The sequence below is a fragment of the Pongo pygmaeus genome, chromosome 3 (genome assembly GCF_028885625.2).
Source record: "Pongo pygmaeus isolate AG05252 chromosome 3, NHGRI_mPonPyg2-v2.0_pri, whole genome shotgun sequence".
Classification (NCBI taxonomy): domain Eukaryota; kingdom Metazoa; phylum Chordata; class Mammalia; order Primates; family Hominidae; genus Pongo; species Pongo pygmaeus.
Window position 1 is genome coordinate 47,200,295 of NC_072376.2, and position 19,955 is coordinate 47,220,249.

The following is a 19,955-nucleotide window of genomic DNA, read 5'->3' on the forward strand; positions in this document are numbered from 1 at the left end:
GCATCACCTTTGACAAAGTCACAGAAGCATAAAAGAGACATATGGAGCAATGAGAGAGAAAACAGACACCCACTTGGCTAGATCAGCCAAATGAAGCTTGGAGTTTTGCAGGGAGAGGTGTGGAAGTCAGATACACTCCATTGCTATTGTCATCCCACCACTCAGTGATCTTTACAGGCTAGAACCAAAGTATAAGAATCTTTCCCTTGGAATGCTGTGTATACAGTGAGTCTTAAGTACAGTCCTCAACCTTGAGTACAGCCTAAAGAACCAAAAATGGAAAAATAAGCAAAACAAATGTCCTCAGAGCACTCACAGCAGTTGACCTCGTCGGACTTATCCACACAGTCATGGTCACCGTCACACACCCACTCCATGGTGATGCAGCGCCCGTCCCCGCAGCGATGCTCTGTTGTGGGATTGCAATCTGGAGAAATGAAAACTCACGAGGATGCAGAGAACCAGCATGACAAACAGGCAGGATTCTGTGGGTCCCAGTTCCCATTGAAGAGAGTCTGTTCCAATGGCTCCAATACCTTCAATAACATTTCTGCAATAGGTCTGGCCCAATTAAAATGCCAGGCCCTTCCCACTCATGTGCCCCACTGACCACCATCACTGTGGGGTAAGGGGTCTGTTTTTCAGATGAGTAACTACTCTAGCTGTCCCAGGACCCATAGTTTGTTCTTATTGTTGTTGGCTTTTGTTTTCTTTAGTTGTCATTTTCTTTCCTTATGAAAAATTTATGATTTCTGCCCTGGTTCAAAAAACAGAACTGTGATTTGTGTTTCACAATGCAGCTAGCGGATTTGATGTATCTGTAACAGCTCTCTCACATTTCTAGGAATTGTAACTTACCTGTCTGGCAAATTGGGAAGGCAAGTATCTCCTTGTCATCTCTCCTGATGCTAAGCTTAAGTTTTTAATTGATTATCTTTTTTTTGAGACAGGGTCTCTCTCTTTCTCCCAGGCTGGAGTGCAGTGGTGTGATCCCAGCTCACTGCAGCCTCAACCTCCTAGGATCAGGTGATCCTCCCACCCCAGCCTCCCAAGTAGTTGGAACTACAAGGACATGCCAGCATGCCTGGCCTTATGTCCAAAAGAACTGCTAGGTAAGCCATGCAAAATATTTATGTTATATTCATGATTCTTTTTAACCTGGACTTCAACTTTGTCCCAATTTATATATTAGTGAAAAAGAACTAAGTCATAAGTTCCCTCTCACAAAGGGCAGAATCCATAGGATGCTTTGCCATGAGAGGTGGTATACCCTGAATATAAGCCGCGTTTTAGAAGATGTATGTGGATTCATGAATAATAGATTCCATGAGAAAATATGATGAGTCTAGTAACAGTGCCATGGTCATAGACAAACTTCTGGAGTGGCCATAGATCTTACAGGGTATTTGGGATCAATAGAGGAAAGTATAGGGAGGACATAGGTTTGAGAAAAGAAGAAAAGCACAAGAGGTGCTTGGGCAGGAACCAGAAGAGCACAGGGAGCCAGGGCAGAGGCTGGTCTGAAGGAAAGTGATAATTATTGCTATTAGATGGAGACAACTGGCATCCAGACACACAAACTTCACGATAGCCTGCTATCTTCAGAGGAATTATGTTGCCTGTTAAGACCATTTTTTTCTCACATGCTACCTGCATGCTGGCCCTCTCCACTAACCCATCCAACTACCAAACAACACTCACTCATTTTCAATCCCCTGCATTTCCTAATTATCTCACTGGTAAAGGGAAGGGTTAAATCTGATGATCTCCAAGGCCTCCTGCAACTATAATTTCTGTGATCTATATAATTACAATTTCCTCTCATCCTTTTTCTCGACTAGTCAGTCCCAGGATATAACCCACATCTAAATGTAAATTAGTACAGTCATTATAGAAAACAATATGGAGGTTCTTGAGAAAACTACAAATAGAACTTCTATATCACCCAGCAATCCCACTACTGGGCATATACCCAAAGGAAAGGAAATCAGTATATCAAACAGACACCTGCACCCCCATGTTCATTGCAGCACTACTCACAATAACCATGATATGGAATCAATTTATGCCATCAAAAAATGAGTGGAGCAGAAAATATGGTACATCCACACAATGGAATACTATTCAGCCACGCCAAAAGAATAAAATCCTGTTATTTGTAGCAACATGGATGAGCCTGGAGGACATTCTGTTAAGTGAAATAAGCCAGGCATAGAAACAGAAACACCGCATGCCCTCACTCATATGCAGAGTTGATCTCATGGAAATAGAGAGTAGAACAGTGGTTACTAGAGGCCAGAAGGGTATGGAGGAGGAGGGATAAAGAGAGATTGCTGCCAGGTGCGGTGGCTCATGCCTGTAATCCCAGCACTTTGGGAGGTCGAGGCAGGCAAATCATGAGCTCAGGAGTTAGAGACCAGCCTGACCAACATGATGAAACTCCATCTCTACTAAAAATACAAAAATTAGTTGAGTGTGGTGGCACACACCTGTAGTCCCAGCTACTCAGGAGGCTGAGGCAGGAGAATCACTTGAGCCTGGGAGGCGGAGATTGCAGTAAGCCAGGATAGCGCCACTGCAGTCCAGCCTGGGTGATAGAGCGAGACTCCATTTCAAAAAAAAAAAAAGAGAGAGAGAGATTGCTTAACTGATACAAAATTACAGCTAGATAGGAGGAACAAGTTGTAGGTTTTTATAGCACAGGATGGTGACTATAGTTAATGATAATTTATTGCATATTTTCAAATAACTAAATAAGAAGATTTTGAATGTTCCTAATACATAGAAATGATAAATGTTTGAGGTGATGGATATGCTAACTATGCTGATTTGATCATTACATATTGTATACATGTATTAAAATATCATGCTGTATTCAATAAATATGTACAACTATTATTAGTCAGTCAAAATAAAATAAAAATAAACTATTATCAGAAAAAAACAATAACCCGCATCTATCTAGTCACACAGGAATTGTTTGTACACATACATTTTAAAATATTTTTACAGATACAGCAAGTGGCAGCTAGATGGCACCCCTAGAAACCACCAGGTTTCCCAGCATGGGGTTATTCCTAACATTCATGATTCCAATGCCTTCCTCTGACCATACCGCTGATCCTTCCCAAACATTCATTTTGATGTTATCTAATGCTGGACATTGTCTCATATCATTTGTCCAGGGCGTATCCTCATCCCAGTTTGCCCTTTTGTTCATGTTGCAAAGTTCCTACGTCATTCAATAATATACTACCTAAAAATTCTGAAGCTAGTCACAAAGCCAAAAAAGTAAACGAGCACGAGGAATTTTGCTGATTTTAATTTATGAGATGGCATTCAGAATTGGACATGACTCTTTAAAAAGTGGGGTTATTCTTTAAAAGATAAGATCAGCGTGTGTACACAAAACAAATGCATCATCCTAACCCTGGGTGTAGCTGCTGCACAGGTGGTCCCTGTACTATTTGAGGATTAAATAAAGGTGGGGACTTCAGTCGCATGTACCAAGGGAATCAGCCACAGACAATATATCTGCCCTCAAAGTTTGCTCAAAAGCCCAAAATCTAACATAAGCCGCTGGCTCTAACCAGAGGAGAAACAGAACACATTTGAGGAGAGGAAAAAAACTATTAATGCATTAACAATCTTTACCAGTCTTCCCATCCCACTTCTTAAACATTTTCTTAATATGATTTTTATGTATTACATTTACACATAAGACATTACTGAGGACAGTGATTGAACATACTTCCTCCTTCTAAAAAACAAGAAACCAATCATTTTGTAATTTAAATTGCTAATCATATTAACACATAATGAACTATAAGTTTTTGGTTATAAATTTCTGCGATTTTAAATTAAAACCTTTGGGGAAACAATGTTACTTACCACAGTTTTGCTCATCACTCAAATCCCCACAGTCATCATATCCATCACACACAAGGCTGTAATTAAGGCACTTGCCTGTGTGACAGTGAAACAGATTCTCACTGCAGTCTGCAAATAAAAGAAGCCACCAGTGTGTCATCAGAGCTGTACAGAATGCTATTGTAGTACGATATTTAACAAAAGCCAATCATGGAAGGTACACCCTAATGGTAACCTGGTCCACACCTGTTGTTTTATAGGTGAGAAGGTGGCACACAGAGATACAATGACGTGTTCAAGGCCACCTGAACAAGTGGCTCCCAAGCCAAATGATTCTATCACTTTCTGATGTGTTTCTCTGACTTCCATTTTATGTCACCTGAACGATCCTTGATTGTTAAAGATGAGAAAAGACATTCTCAACTCACCATCATTCCTAATGAAGTTCTTATTCATGCAGAATAGACTTTAGTAACTTATGTTTTCTTTAGAGTTGAAAGTCTAGGTTTGTCAGTAGTAAGCATAAACATAACAAATAAAATAAGTCATTTAGATTATAGAGTTGTTATTTCCTTTCACATAAACATCACTGCTTAAGCCAATTGAGTGTTTCATAATGTAATCCTCAAATAAGCAAGTACTGTCCAAAGACTATGGTGGCAATATGAGAAGTGCTATGTAATCTCAGGACGCTTACAGTTTAATGTTGAAATAAACAACATTCAGGGGAAATGGTTTCCTGATTTTAATAAGAAAATAAAGTCTTGTCCTTGGGTAAACCAGAACTCCTATCCTGGTTCTGCCATCTACTAGCTGTGGGACTTTTAGTGTGTTATTGTTAGTTCAAGTCTAGGTGTCTGTGAACTGATCTATCGAATTGGGACAAAATCAGCCACTTAATAGGGTTTGAAAGAAGAGTTTAATGAAATAGTGTGTGTAAGGCAATTCAATGGAAAGAGAATGTTCTTTTCAACAAATGGTATTGGGACAATACTAGAAAAAATTTGCAAATTATATATATGATAAAGAAATTTGGATATCCAGAGTCTCTACAGAACTCTTACATTCAATAATAAGATGAAAAAGAATTCAATTACAAATGGTCAAAAGACTTGAATAGAAAGTCTTCATGAAAGACATAAAAACACATGAAAAGGTGCTCAACATTATTAGTCATTAAGCAAAGGCAGCAGGGGGTGAGAGGGCGGGGCAAAACAAAAGAAAAAAATAGCTAAGGCAAATTAAAACCACAAGAAGATATAACTACACATCCCTTAAAATGGCTACAATGGAAAAGATGGATAATAGCAAGTATTGGCAAGGATTTTGAGAAAATGAATCTCATAGATCTCTGGTGAGACTATAAAATAATAATGCCACCTTGGAAAACTGGCAGTTTCTTATGAAGGTAACTGTAACCTTACCATACAATTAATTTGTGAATTCCACTCTTAGGAATCTACCCAAGATAAGTTAAACATATATCCACACAAAGATTTATATATAGATGTTCACAGCAGCATTATTCATAAGCCAAACACTAGAAAAAAATCCAACTACTCACTAACTGGAATGGACAAACAAAACGTAATACTCATGCAGTGAAATACTACTCGGTGATTAAAAGGATGAAACTACCAATATATGTGACAGTATGGATGAATCCCAAAAAGTTATGCTATGTGAAATAAATCAGATAAAAAAATTACATATTATATGACTCATTTATGGAATTCCCAGAAAAAAACAAATTTATAGAAACAGAAATCTGAGAAGTAGTTACGGTAGCTGAGGGATTAGAATTGGTGACTGACTACAAATGTGTGGGAGAGAAATTTTGGGGGAGATGCAAACATTCTAGAACTGTATTGTGAGGTTAGTCGCATAACTCTATAAGTTTACTAAAAATCAATAGATGAAATTTATAGGATGTAAATTATACCTCAATAAAGCTGTAAAAATGTTTAAAATCAATATACGTAAAGAAGCCTGCATTTTACAGAAACTAGATTTCTTAAATATATTTTTATTTCCCTTATTTAAAGTAAATTAAGTGCAAAACAGTTTGCTTAAGGCTGGAGAAGGAATACAGAAGATGGGCAGAATTTCAATAGGGTGGATGTAATGAAAAGTTTAGCATATTTCAAGCAGAGGAAATAGCAAGAACAAAGGAAAGAGGCAAAAAAATAGGGCACGTTTGAAGATCAGTCTACTTGGCTGACGAAGGCCAGAAATCAAGTAGTCAATGGTTCAGTCTCCTGAATTCCAGCTGATTGTTTCTCCTCAAGTAGAAGCCTGTATCTCATACAACAAGTAGCAGCCACCACTTTACTGTAAACGTCCCACACTAGATGACGATTCATTATCCAAAGCCTTTGGCATTGATCAGTTAAAACATTAGGGATGCCAAAATATGACACTTATATATACATGAATCATAAATTTCTGTTTCAAAAAAGCACTCTTTTAAAAAAAAACTTCTTAAAGTTTTTAGAATCACATCATTTTATGAATGGAATGGGCCTTAGAAATCACCTGTTCAGTGTCTTCATTAGGAAGGTGTGTATGTGCACAGACACACACAGGCATACATACACATAAGTCCATACTTATAAGCATACAGAACTTTGTAAGTACTTTTTATTTTTCACCTCCCCCAGCCTGAATAATTTTCAAATAAGGACAGCCACCATAAGGGAAAATATAAGAACTAAGAAGTCCTAGCTATCACCTTGACAATGGTATTTTATCCCACTCAGCAGAGGGTGCTATTTCCCCACCCTGCACCCCCACTGCTGAATGAGGCTACCACACAGTGACAGCTGAGTGGAAAGGTTATGACACTGGCTCTCCTGCCAACAGGGCAGATCTGGGGAATTCGTGCATCAAGATATATACACTACCTTGTGAAATTCTAAAAGATCTTTTTGATTTTTTTTTGTCTTAATCTAAATTACTCTTGTGGGAAGTTTTGGGTCAAAATGCTAGAATCAGCAACAGCCAGGGAAATAAGGCTTCTCAACTTGACCATCAGTGCAAAGTACATGCATGCATTCACCCAGAGGATGGGGGACAGTGTTTCAGCACCTTTTAAACCCTACAAGTTAATTTCTTTGTAAGCACTACACTCACTTTTTTTGACGGTAGGACTACTAGGGAATCAAATACCCCTTTCAGAATCTGATTAACCTAAGAACACACCAAAAATTTCCAAAAGTTTATTTGTCTTCTATGAGGCCCATTCTAGGACCCCTGGTAATTCATACTAAAACACTGCATTGGAGATATTTTAAAAATTGATGTCCTCATTTATTAAATTACTTCATAAATGGAGAGGATTCAGGCATTTTTTAAAATTCTCATTGTTCTCCAAGGTGCGAATTCAACTTTCTACTATTATAACTTGCTTGGTTAGAAGCCATTTTTAGAAGTGAGATACAAAATGAGTTGCATTTGGAAAACAATCTGTTACTTCCCTAAGATCTGTGTGATTAGTAAACACGCAAAACCTTAACCAGAGGCACTGCAAAGCCAGAAATATGTAGCAAATGGCAAAGATCACAGTGTCTCCTTTTATTGAAATAAATGTTTATTTGACCTGGAAAGAGATGTTGTCAGCTCAATTTGGGGCCAGCAAATCAAAATTTGCAAAAGCTGCTTGCTGTGATTTTCTTGCTCAATAACAAGCATAATTTTGCATGACCTAAGGTAGATGTTTTTCTAGATACAGCTTTTTTTTTCTTAAGGAGAGCTTGATACAAAACATTTCTTCTGAAATTCTTGCATGTTAATATTTATTTCAGTTTGGCATCTCATACGCACACTATTAATTCTTGTCTCTCAAAATTATCGTTAAATTAGAGCAGAAAACTAACACACAGAAAGCCTTTTTCTCAAGGGCTTCTTTCAACCGTACAGTCTCTATGACTATAAACATGAATGTGTTGCCTCAACTCAAGATGCAAGTACGGATGCTCAGTTTCCACCCACAGAAGATTAAATATGGAAAGGACCAGAGGTTATTTCATCCAACCCTCTCATTCTGAAATGACCAGAGGAGTTATATGGTCTGTCCACTGTTGCTCAGCTCATTTACAGCAGAATCATGAGAAGAACCAGGCTTCTTGACTCTGAGTTCTTTCTACTATTGGCTTCCAGCTCTAGAAAAGGGTTTCTCAATGGCAGTATCATTTGACGTTTTGGACTGGGTAATTCTTTGTTGTTGGGGGCTGCCCTGTGCAGTGTAGTTTGTTTAGCAGTATCTCTGGCCTCTACCCACTAGATGCCAGTAGCACCTCCCTCCACTCCCACAGTTGTGACAATAAAAAAAGTCTCCATGCATTGCAAAATGTCACCTGGAGAATTGAAAATCATGTTGCACAGTACACAAACATCACTTGAGTGCAAGGCCTAGCTTTAATCCCATCTTTTCCATCAGCTCTCTATGCAATCCAGCTTCTAGTAATCTTACTCTTTTTACTAGAAGGACTCCCTGCTGCTACCTTTTTTTGTTTGCTTGTTCACCTCAATTTTTTTGACTTTGTGATATTGCTTGTGTTATATTGTTTTAAAATACCATATTTAGGCTGGGCACAGTGGTTCACACCGGTAATCCTAGCACTTTGGGAGGCTGAGGCAGGCCGATCACTTTCAGCTCAGGAGTTTGAGACCAGCCTGGGCAACATGGCAAAACCTTGTTTCTACAAAAAATAGAAAAATTAGGCCTGGCGTGGTGGCTCATGCCTGTAGTTCCAGTTACTCAGGAGGCTGAGCCTGGAGAATTGCTTGAGCTCGGGTAGTGGAGGCTGCAGTGAGCTGAGATCACACCTCTGCACTCCAGCCTGGGCAACAGAGCAAGACTCCATCTCAAAAAAATTTTAAAAACCATATTTAATAGTTTCTATGTGTATATGTTAGTTCCCTGATTTGACTAAAAGACTCATAAAGAAAGAAACCATGGCTTAACAGTATCTTTCTATTTACTAGGTAGCTAAAACATGATTCACACATAGTAGGAATTAAAGAATATTCAATACTTTGATTGATTCAGTATAATCAGATTGCCACTATACAAAAAGTAAAATTTGCAAACATTTAATACTTCTTCCATAAGCAAAAAGTGAGTTTTTTTATTTTTATAATTTTGATGAAACTATTTCTAGCATTTACTTGCAGCTACCTCTTAGTAGAAAGATTATTATAGATACAGTCATTTTTGATGATTCAAACATCATTTGGAATATCAATTTTTATTTTGTGCTGTTTAGGCTGCCTCCATTCTAAAATAGCTTCACATGGTGCTGCTTTTAAAATTGTTGTGCATATTTTAGTGTTTCTGTCTTCCTTACATGTATCAGCTGACATTATCAGCTGTCCCCATGACTGCCAGTGGTCATTCCCTGCACCTAGTAACAAGAGGTGCTGGGTGGGAGTGGAGGAACAATAAGATAACAACAGTGACAACAACAGTCACGACCACAAATGCTAGTGCTCTTTGAGACTTACTGCAGGCAAGACATTGGTCTATATGCTTTGTATTCAGTGAATCATTATTCTGAACAATTTGAGAGATATTCACTATGTATTGTTTCCATTGTACTACTGAAGAAACTGAGGCACAGGGAGGTTGAGTGACTTGCCTAAGTTATCAGAGGCAGGAAATGGTAAGGTCGAAACCTAAGCAGCCTGACTCAAGAACTTATAGTAGTCATTACTACACCGTATTACACTCGGTGTATAATTAGATAGCCACCACCCTCAAAAATAAGTCAACCAATTTTACCCAAACTTCACAGAAAATGATTTCCAAAAATATTTGATAGTGGTTTTTATGTGTCATAAAGTGTGTGAACTTTGTGGCAGCTATTTCACTGTGACAATGTTTTCCTTGAGTTTCTAATTTAAAATTAAGAAGTATTCATCTACTAAGCACTTGCTATGTCCCAGGCGCTATTCTAGGAGCTGCTTATAGACTCAAAAGATTATAGAATCTTAACAACAAAAGAGACACCAGGCACTTTCTAGCCTGGTGCTTCCAAGTCTGGCCGTCCATTAGAATTACCTGGAGAGCGTTACAAAAGTACTGCTGCCTGGTCACCACTGCAAACAAACGGAATCAAAATCTCTGCAGGTGGGGCTTCCTGGGGAGGCCAGCATGCAGCCATCCATGATGACACCGAAAGCCAGGGTTACAGAAGTGGCCTGCCTAAAGCCACAGAAATAGACATTTCTAAAATTTTCCTGATTTTTGAAAATTTTTCTACTACACCACTAAAATTGTTTCAGGTGTTTGGAAATCTTTTCATCCAACAAATACTTAAGAAGAGATTGACAAGACAAAACCAGTTAGGGGAGAAAGTCAGAAAGTCACAGATACCTGGAGTGCTCTTTAATAAACAATTACCTCTGAAAGCCGTAATACATCAAAATCAGTTAAAACATTTCCCTGCAATATGAATGATTACAGTATAATCTCACTAAATCTGAACTTTTTTATGGATAAGGACAAGTCAAAGGCAGATGAGCTGAGAGAAAAAGCATTAGATTTTGAACCATTTAAGACTGGGTTCAAATTTAGCGAATCATGGGCAAATTTATTCATTGCCCTAAGCTCTGTCTCTGCACCTGTACAAAAGGGGATAGATAACACTTCCTATGCTGATAATTAAATCAAAGCATGTAGGTAAATGCTTCTAGCATAGTTTATTAGGTAACTCACAAATAATAAGTCCCTTCTCTCCCTTCCTTTGAACGTGACTAAAAAGGAAATTAACGACTCAATGAACTACACAGGCCACCTAATATGACCCATGTTTTATAAAAGCAGGCAAGTGCTTAGCTGGAGATCATTTTTGCATCTAATCCGTAGAAGCATAATCTCCTCTGGCAGTCCTCCTTCTTGCCTACCTGCGAGAACCTTAGGAACTAGGCATTTTCTTCTGTTCCTCACTGAGAACGCACAGCAAAACTTCCTTCTCCTCTCATGAGTATCTGTGGGTTGCATTCACACTCTGATTCACATCCAAGGCCTAATTCAGACTTACACTATTGCTTTACCACATGATGGTGACAACAGGAGTATGGCACCCTCTGTAAACACTCATGCTGAAACACCGCAAAGCACTCAACGTTAAAGCTCAAAAGCAGATGTCCTTGTAAGGCCAAAAGCAATTGCATATGAAGCCTTCAATGTCTGTGTTTTCATACAGAAGTTTTCTGAAGGGATGTATTTCCCCAACGGACCAAACAGATCATTTTTGTGGTATGTTAATGGGAAAGGGACATATCTATTTTCCTTAATATATGCTTCAGCTTATCGGACATTGGTAAATGCCTTGCAGAACAGTAACACATTGTTGACTAGGAAAATTAGCCCCTTCAAATTTAATTTTAACAAATGCAGAAGAAAGCACTTACAGGGTTTGGAGTGCAATGCTCAGTACAATTGAGGAATATATGATAAAACTGTAGTTGGCCCACCACAGGAGATACAGGCACATGCAGAATTTGAACAATGCCATAACGTGGGCCACAATGGGAGAATAGCTAGAGATTCTACCAAATTCCCATAAATTGGATATAATTACATTGAATTATTTAAAGTTCCCTATTTTAGCTGCTTTGCACAGTATCTTCTGCTAAGCCCACAGCAACACTTCCCAGTTTAAATACACAGCCTATAAAAATGTTTTTATGTAAAATTGTGTGCCATGCGTTGTTTTGAAAAGACAATTCCAAGTTGTAAAACACAAATGTCTTACTGAAAAGAACGTTTCCTGAAATATGCGTGGCATAATTAAAGTTCCACGGGATGCTAGATACTAGGAAGAATAAAAAATGCATGAATAAATGAAGAAATAAAGGTGAAGATTCATATGAGAAAATAATTCTGTTGAAATAAGAAGTTAGGCAAATGTCTTTTTTTAAAATTACAGGATTTCTCAGAATCTCTAATATACAAATGTGTATTCTAACCCTCTAGGAAGTAGATCTGATAGTATTTCCCAAAGTTATTTTTTTTCAAGCATTATTCCAGACTCAGATACTATACGGAACATCAGTTTGGGAAACACTGACCTGAAATGTTACCAGGATAAACTGTCATTCAGTAGTTCTGCCATTCAGCAGGACAAAGGAGCGTCCTAGCCCATCAGATGAAAGATGAGTTTGTCCATTTGGCAAACAGACCAGAAGAATTTTTCGATTAAGATCAGTATTCTCAAGCACTTATAACATCTTGGCAATTCCCATGAGGAGTGAAACACAGCTCTTACCATACTAACTGTGGCTGTTTGTATAACCCTTAAAGAACAGTTAGAACACTTGCATATAGTGTTCTAATTGCAGATAGTTCTGTTTTGAATACAGATTACACAGTGTAATTCTTTTCTTTTTTTAACATACTGGGATGAACAAATAGGACACTGGCTTTGTTTATTACAATGTACATCTTCAGGATGGTTTTCCCCTTCTTTCCAGTTTGTAAGTGCAAAACAACTTGAAATCTGAATCTATATTGGACAAACCACTGGCCAGTTCAGTCAAAATGACTAATCAATCAATGGGGAATAAATTGAGGAACATAAGGCTGAATCTACTGATTAGTGGATTTTAAACAGTTAGTACCATTGACTATCTCCAGGTTTGGAAGAAGCATTAAAAAAAACCAAAAGGCTTTGTATTTACTGTGTCATGAAAGTTAAGAATCATTAGAGTGAAAATGTTGCTATAAAATGTCCTTTTTTAAAAAAACATTGACCTTTATACTCATAAACAAAAATGAAAATTCTCACCCAAACAAAACAAACCAAAGCCTTCTCCCAATTTAAACCACTTCGTGCAAAAACGCTGCAATCCCTCGTCTGTTCCAATGCAGTATCTATCTGTTGAGCTCCTAATAAACCATGCCTTTGAAAGGTGTGCAAACATGCTGCTGTCATTCTGGGGGAAGATAAACACGTTTGCTCGCTTTAGAAAGGCAAACAAAAAGCAGCCTACACAAATGCTGATGATTGTCAGGATTTGAGAATCCCTGTCCACTCAGACAAACCCCAAACAGCTTGTCACATACTGCAATGAGCCTCGTCACTCCAGTCGTCACAGTCGTTGTAGCCATTACATTGCAGTTTCCTGGGGACGCAGATTCCACTGGCACAAAGAAAGCTCTCACCCCCTCCACAGAGCACTAAAAAAAAAGGGCAGGAAATAATGTCAGAATAAGATGGGTTTTTTTTCTTTTAAGATTACAAAAGATAAATACACAGAAAATCTTCTTTTGCTATTCAACAGATTTGTTTCCAAATTCCCTCAGTTTTATTGTCATCAATTTTTCTTTGGCATCCTAGCACATTAATTGAAAAATTACCTGGAAATAATACAAAGAGTGCTTGCTTGTCTGAGGAAAGCAGGAGATAGTTCACCAGTGGGCTTGCAGAGTGAGGCATGCATGTTCAGAGAGCAAGAGGGTAGCTTCATCATTTGCACAATTTATGTGGGGAGAATACCCAATGGGTGTATTTTTCTAAATAATTGAAAATTATGTCCAAGTAAAGTGCTACTAATTGAACCAACATTTAAAAAGTCTACCTTTCTAAAAAGCTACTCTATGTACCACAGAGAAATTTCCAGTAAAAACAGAGTTAGTAAATGGATGTGTGTTTGAACATAGCATAGAGACTCAGTGCCCCGTATTTGAAATGTATTTACTTGCCTTAATGAAAATGCCAGTTAAAATGTCAGCGTCTGTTTTGGCATAAGGAACGGGAAATGGCATTCACTAATAAAATTTTCATTTCTTTTTCCTTAACACAGTTACATTTTTATATTTTTGCTTTTAATATTTTGGTGTTCTTTTTCTTTTCAAAATGCAATAAATATTCCACTGCTTCAAAATTACAGTGGACAATAAATTTAAGACAAAAAGATAGAAAATTTTTCAGGAAGACTATTAATAAAAGGATAAATCAGCTCAACAAAGTGGATGTTAGGATAAAAAATATTTGGTAATGTGCATCAAATGCCTTTTAAGTGTGCATAATCTTTGACTCAGCAATCATCTTATTTCTTAGACTTCATAAAAAGGAAATCATTATGAATATATGTTTTATGTTTAATGATATTCATACCATCATTGTTTAAAATGAGGAAACTACGAAATAACCACTATGCAATATTAAGGGGCTAGTTAAATAAATTTTGATACCACCGTAATGTGGAATGCTGTTACAGCCATTGAAAACTACATTGTAGAAAATACTTAATGTCCTAGGACAAAGTTCAAGCTACTGTAGATGAGAAAACACCAACTGGTCCTAGAAAACAAAATACAGTTTGGCATTGGGAGAGGTATATTATCTTTGGTATTAGGATTAAAGTAACTTTACTTTTTACTGTATTGTATTCTGCATTTTACAAATTTTCTTACAATTATGATGTTTTATCTTTTTAGCTGGGAAAAAAATAACTTTTTTATGAGCTCTAGTTTCAGATAAAAAAAAGTTAAGTAGAACCCTCAAAAATCTCCTTCTGTCTCTCTCTCACCTTCCACCAAAGTTTGTGTGTGTGTGTGTGTGTGTGTGTGTGTGTTGGCTGTGTGGTCAGTTGCCTGGTCACTGCCACCATTCCCTGCAGTATGTATTCCTTGATAAGATCAACCTTGTTGACTAGTTACAGGGAATCCAGGAATATGAAACATTTTAACTCAGTAATAGAAATAGAGAAAAGTACAGGCTGAAAGCTCCAGTTAGTGAAGCCCATGCCTGTTATAGTTCCCAACATGTTCCTAGGACCCAGCAGTGTGGTTGGCACTCAGGAGGTTCTCGATTAATATATTTCCCACCCATGTTCCTGGGACCCAACCAGTGGCTGGCAATCAGGACGTTCTTGATTCAATGGAAAAAGTTACCTAAATCCCTAATAGAACAATACATTGCCATAAAGCAGAAAAAAAAATTAATGAATTATTTCCCAATGCTATCAAGGAAATCAGCATTTCAACTCATTGAACATTAAGCATTAGTTGATCTGGTAAGTTTCTTATGATGCTACTTCATGTAACATCTTCACAATATCAACAACAAAAGCCCAGTTTTCCATTATAGTCCATAATTTCAGTATCAATACAAACTACATCTATGGATTTCAACTGCCAAAATATCCAACATGTTTAGTATGGTGTCAGAAGATTCCACACAGGAGTGCACTCCTATAGCTACCAATACAGACTCCTAAACGATTCATAGAAACCCAGATCTAAAAACGAAAAACCAAAATACTAAGATTTTACCCATCCAGTCTGTACAATATCCTCTCTCTAGGGTTAAGAGAAAGTTTTAAAGGAGTGTTTATCTTATTGTGAGATTGTTTCTGTATTATACTAGAGAGTGCAAAAATTCCATATGTCTGCATTTTAGCAGCTGCAATGCCTCACAAGAATTATTGCATTCCCCACCTATGGCTCTGATGATTCCTCAGGAAATGGAGCTGAAAGCTCAACATTCAATAGCTCCTAACCTCTAGATTTTATCTTTAAGACTCTAAATATTTGACTCCAGTAAAGCCATTTCTTGCATATGGTCATCTCAAATCTGGATCAAATTTAAAACCCAGCACAGCTTGCATTGTTTTGATTATTGGTATCCCCTGTCTTGGCTGATTCAGCAGAAACTGACTTGTTTTGTGTGGCTCCTCATCTGGAAGTGTGGCTGTCCTTGGTTTTAGGGTGTCATAAATTGTTATGGTATTCTTGTTCTTTCTTTGAAAGTTCACAGTTTTGGCAGTTAATATTACTTTTATAAAACTAGAATAACTTTTGTGTAATCTTTCTGTTTGATTTCTTCTTAACCTGTACTCAGAATTTCCACTTTACTTGTATAAAACTGTTCAATTAATAAAGTACAACAAACATATTTTATTTGGTAGTTTACAAATGAAGGAAATGAAGTGTCGGTGAGGTCAACATTGAAATGGGCCAAAGCCACATAATTAAGGAAAGATGAAAAACACCCCAAATCCCAAGGTCTAGGATCCGGGCCCAATCCTCCATGCCACACCCACTCTCCTGTTCCTGGTACTTGTGCAATAGTGTAGTCGGCTGATACTCGGCCAATTTAAGGGCACTAGGTTTGAGTAAAACTTCAACATTGTCTCTTTCTCTCTAAACAAAAGACAAATGTCTGTCTTGCAGTGAATTGGATCCAGATGAGATGACATTCCATGTCAGTTCTACTTTTTTTGAACACCCTGAGAGAGCTCTTATCAGGTTTCTGTAGAGATTTTTTCTACCATAAATATCACTGTTGGAAAATATCATTTTCCAACAGGCTTTTGAGTGGTCCCTTAGGATGACAAAGGGAGATTCCATGAGAAGTCATGTTATACAATCTTGAAACTATTTCCACTAACATCATCTATAATTCTAAGAGGTATATGTTGGAATTTAAACCAATGGCAGATTGATAACTGGAACATTCATTCATCCATTGAATATATATTTACTGAGTGTCTACCATATGCAAAGAACTATTCTAGCCTCTGGTAATACAGCAGAGAAGAAAACAAAAAAAAAATCCCCAAATAGAGCATATATTCTACTGATCATCATCTGATGAAGATAATTTTACCAAGTAAAGATACTTCACTGCCAAAGCTGACTTCCATTACACATGGGACAGTTAATTAATACTACTGCAAAAACAGCAGTATATAAAGTTATACTGCCTAAAAAGCTAGTTTACATGTCCAGATGATGGGGACAATTATGGATCCCCTGGACTTCAGAATGACATGGATCTTGAAGAGTACATACCCAAAGGATGATCAGCTCTTTTTAGTATTCTTGTCTCTGACAGCAGACTGCTAAAATAATAATCCCTAGCCTGAAATCACCTTCAGATTTTCTGCAATTGCTTCCAGCTTCCTAGGCTCTCTCTGTCTCTGTATCAATATTATTGGCAAATGCTCTCATTATTCTGGCTGTAAACTTTTAGAGTCCTTTTCAAAAATTATCCACCAGCCTGCCATGGACTGTATGGTGCCCTTACTTGCCCTGTCTTTGAGCCCTTGCTGAAAGTTGAAAGCTCAGCTGCAACTCCACCTCGGAAGAGAAAGCTGACCCAGCTCTGCACATCACATGGGCCTGTGCTGAGAGCCTGTCAGCGCTGCATTCTCCATGCTGCTTGAAATCAAGTACTATAAACCACTATTGCCCTTACCTTTTACAAGGTTATGTCATTAGATGAAAAAGACTGAGTGTAGTCTTTCAGCGGCTGATACAAGCATACTTCTTGGGGAGAGCACTGTATCTTTAGGCGCAATAGATTGGCAAAAGGATTGGGGTAAAAGACAAGAGGTGAGAAAGGAAAGAGAAAATCTAAGGGTGTGCTCAACCAACCCAAGATGGACTTTACCCTGCTTTCTGAGGAGGTGAGTCATATTAGGTGGAAGGCCCTTCATTCTGCTGAAATTAAGATACTTTCAGTAGGTATGGATGAGGGTCTGGAAGCTCTGAGTACAAAAGGAGTCAGGGGCCGGGTGCAGTGCCACATGCCTGTAATCCCAGCACTTTGGGAGGCCGAGGCAGGCAGATTGCCTGAGGTCAGGGGTTCGAGACCAGCCTGGCCAACGTGGTGAAACCCCATCTCTACTAAAAATACAAAAATTAGCTGGGCATGGAGACATGTACCTGGAATCTCAGCTACTCAGGAGGTGAGGCAGGAGAATCAATCGCTTGAACCTGGGAGGCGGAGGTTGCAGTGAGCCAAGATCATGCCACTGCGCTCCAGCCTAGGCGACAGAGGAAGACTGTCTCAAAAAAAATAAAATAAAATAAAAATGAAAATAAAAAATAAGAGGAGTGAGAATTCCCATGAGGAGAAAGGGGAGCTGGTGCTGCTGGGCACTGTGCTAGGGAGAGAGAAATTTGAAAAGGTGGCTGAGTCTCCATTATAAGTACAGTATTTCTATTTTTTGGAAAACAGAAATATCTAATGACATATTTTAAGTTATTTCCTGAGGAACTGGAGGTATAACACACGCCTTCCTCCATCTGCAAGGCTTGTGTTGCCCTCTGATTTATGCACTCATTTCTTTAACATCCTGTATTATTACAGAATAACTATTATTCTGTATATTCTATAATAACTAATTATTATAGAATAATTAATACTATTCTGTATTACGTATTTTTGAATACAGAATAGCTCCCTTGCCTTGGGAAGCTTATACTCTAGAATGACAAACTATATCAATAAGCATAATTTTAAAATTCTTATATATCACACAAGATGTTAATAAATGCTATGAAGAAGAGAGTACTGCAGGGTAAAGGAGATATAGGGTATAGCAGTGGGGTAATAATATTAATATTATTAATAGTGGCACCCAATATTAATTAGGGTGCCAGGGCAGGCCTCACTCAAAGCTGACATTTGAGCAACAACTTGAAAGAGGTGAGGGAGTCTCAGAAAGATTCAAGGAAGAGCTAGTGCAAAGTTCCTCGGGCAAGAGTCTGCCCGGCAGGTGTCAGGATCAGCAAAAAGACCTGTGTGGCTAGAGTAGCACGAGCAGGGACCAAGCACAAGAATGAGGCCAAGCTGAAGGGGGGGTCCAAACACACAGGGCTCTGCAGGCCTTTGTAAGGACTTTGTAACTTTAACACGAGCAGGGACCAAGCACAAGAATGAGGCCAAGCAGAAGGGGGTTCCAAACACACAGGGCTCTGCAGGCCTTTGTAAGGACTTTGTAACTTTAACACAAGAGTCATTACATGGTTTTCGGTAAAGAGTGGCATGATCTGACTGAAATTCTTAAAGGATTTCTCTGCCTATTGTGTTGGAAATAGACTCTAGGGGGACAAGCGAAGAAGTAGGGATAGCAGCTGGGAGTCTATTTATTGAGTAGCTGTGGAGTTACTGCGACATGAGTGGATGCTGGATGTACAAGTCATGTACCACGTAACAACATTTTTCTTAACGATGGACTACATATACAACAGTGGCCCCATAGGATTACAATACCAAATTTTTACTGTACCTTTTCTATGTGCAGATATGTTTACATACACAAATGCTTATTGTATTACAACTGCCTAGAGTATTCAGTACAGTAACATACTGTACAGGTTTGTAGCCTAAAAGCCATAGGCTAGACTGCACAGCCTGGACGTGTAGTAGGCTCTACATCTAGGTTTGTGTAAGTACACTCTGATGTTCGCACATGATGAAATCACCTACCAACACACTTCTTAGAATGTATACCCATCGTTAGGCAATATATGACTGACAGTACTAACTTCTGACTATAGGTTGGCTCAGGTCAAATAAACAATGACCATCCTTGAATATCTAGGAGCTTGGGAAATTTCAAACTTTCTTTTGAAAACACAGTATCATCCACATCAAGAATATACTTACAATCTAAAAATTAACTCAATCTATGTCTTTCTGTCCCTCTAATCCCATCATTAAATGTGGCTTCCTCAGAAGTATCTGTCTTCCAAGCTAAGCAATCCTTCTCACTCTCTTCTTAGATATCTATTAAATGCAGGGCAGGCACTACACTAACCACTCCTAATAGTGCCAATGCCCAAGACCATCAAAATTCCAGTCTTCTTTTAAAAAACTGTTTTATTATAGCTCACATAATTTATATTCCCAGAAGATTTCTGTTTGCTGATTGTCTCTCTCTCCCTTCTAGAATGCAGTTTCCTTGAAGAAAGGCATTTTATCAGTTTTTCTTACTGCTATACCCTGAGTCTAGAATAGAACTGACACATTATACATGCAAGTTGGATATCTGTTGGATAAATAAATGAAGACTGAGAATATGAGGTGTCTATGGAGCATGACTAAATGATCGTTCCTGTTTATTGGCTCTCAATGGCAATGAATATCTTACAACTTATTATTTACATTGCTAGGAGAATAAACTACTGATGCAGGAATAAAAATCCCTCTGTGTTACAGTGTGATGCTCACTCAAGCCTGGAGACACATATGGTTTATGAGTGGCATTTGCTCTTAGTAGGACAACAGATGGCCCTTCTATGGAAAATAATCTTCCCCACTGGCCTGCGATGATGTGTCTAA

At 38.1% G+C, this 19,955-nt stretch overlaps 1 protein-coding gene across 3 annotated transcripts in view; it reads right to left on the reverse strand.

Annotated features, from left to right (window-relative positions):
- The window catches only part of CORIN (corin, serine peptidase), a 254,519-nt gene that overhangs the window by 84,742 nt on the left and 149,822 nt on the right, over positions 1 to 19,955 (reverse strand). For 2 of the 3 annotated variants that reach the window (XM_054486842.2, XM_054486841.2), the window contains exons 6-8: positions 12,941 to 13,054; positions 3,892 to 3,999; positions 317 to 427 (exon numbers count right to left, since the gene is read on the reverse strand). In XM_054486842.2, the coding sequence (XP_054342817.1) occupies positions 317 to 427; positions 3,892 to 3,999; positions 12,941 to 13,054 (333 nt within the window). The remainder of the gene's footprint in view (positions 1 to 316; positions 428 to 3,891; positions 4,000 to 12,940; positions 13,055 to 19,955) is intronic. The other variant, XM_054486844.2, reaches the window with a different exon arrangement.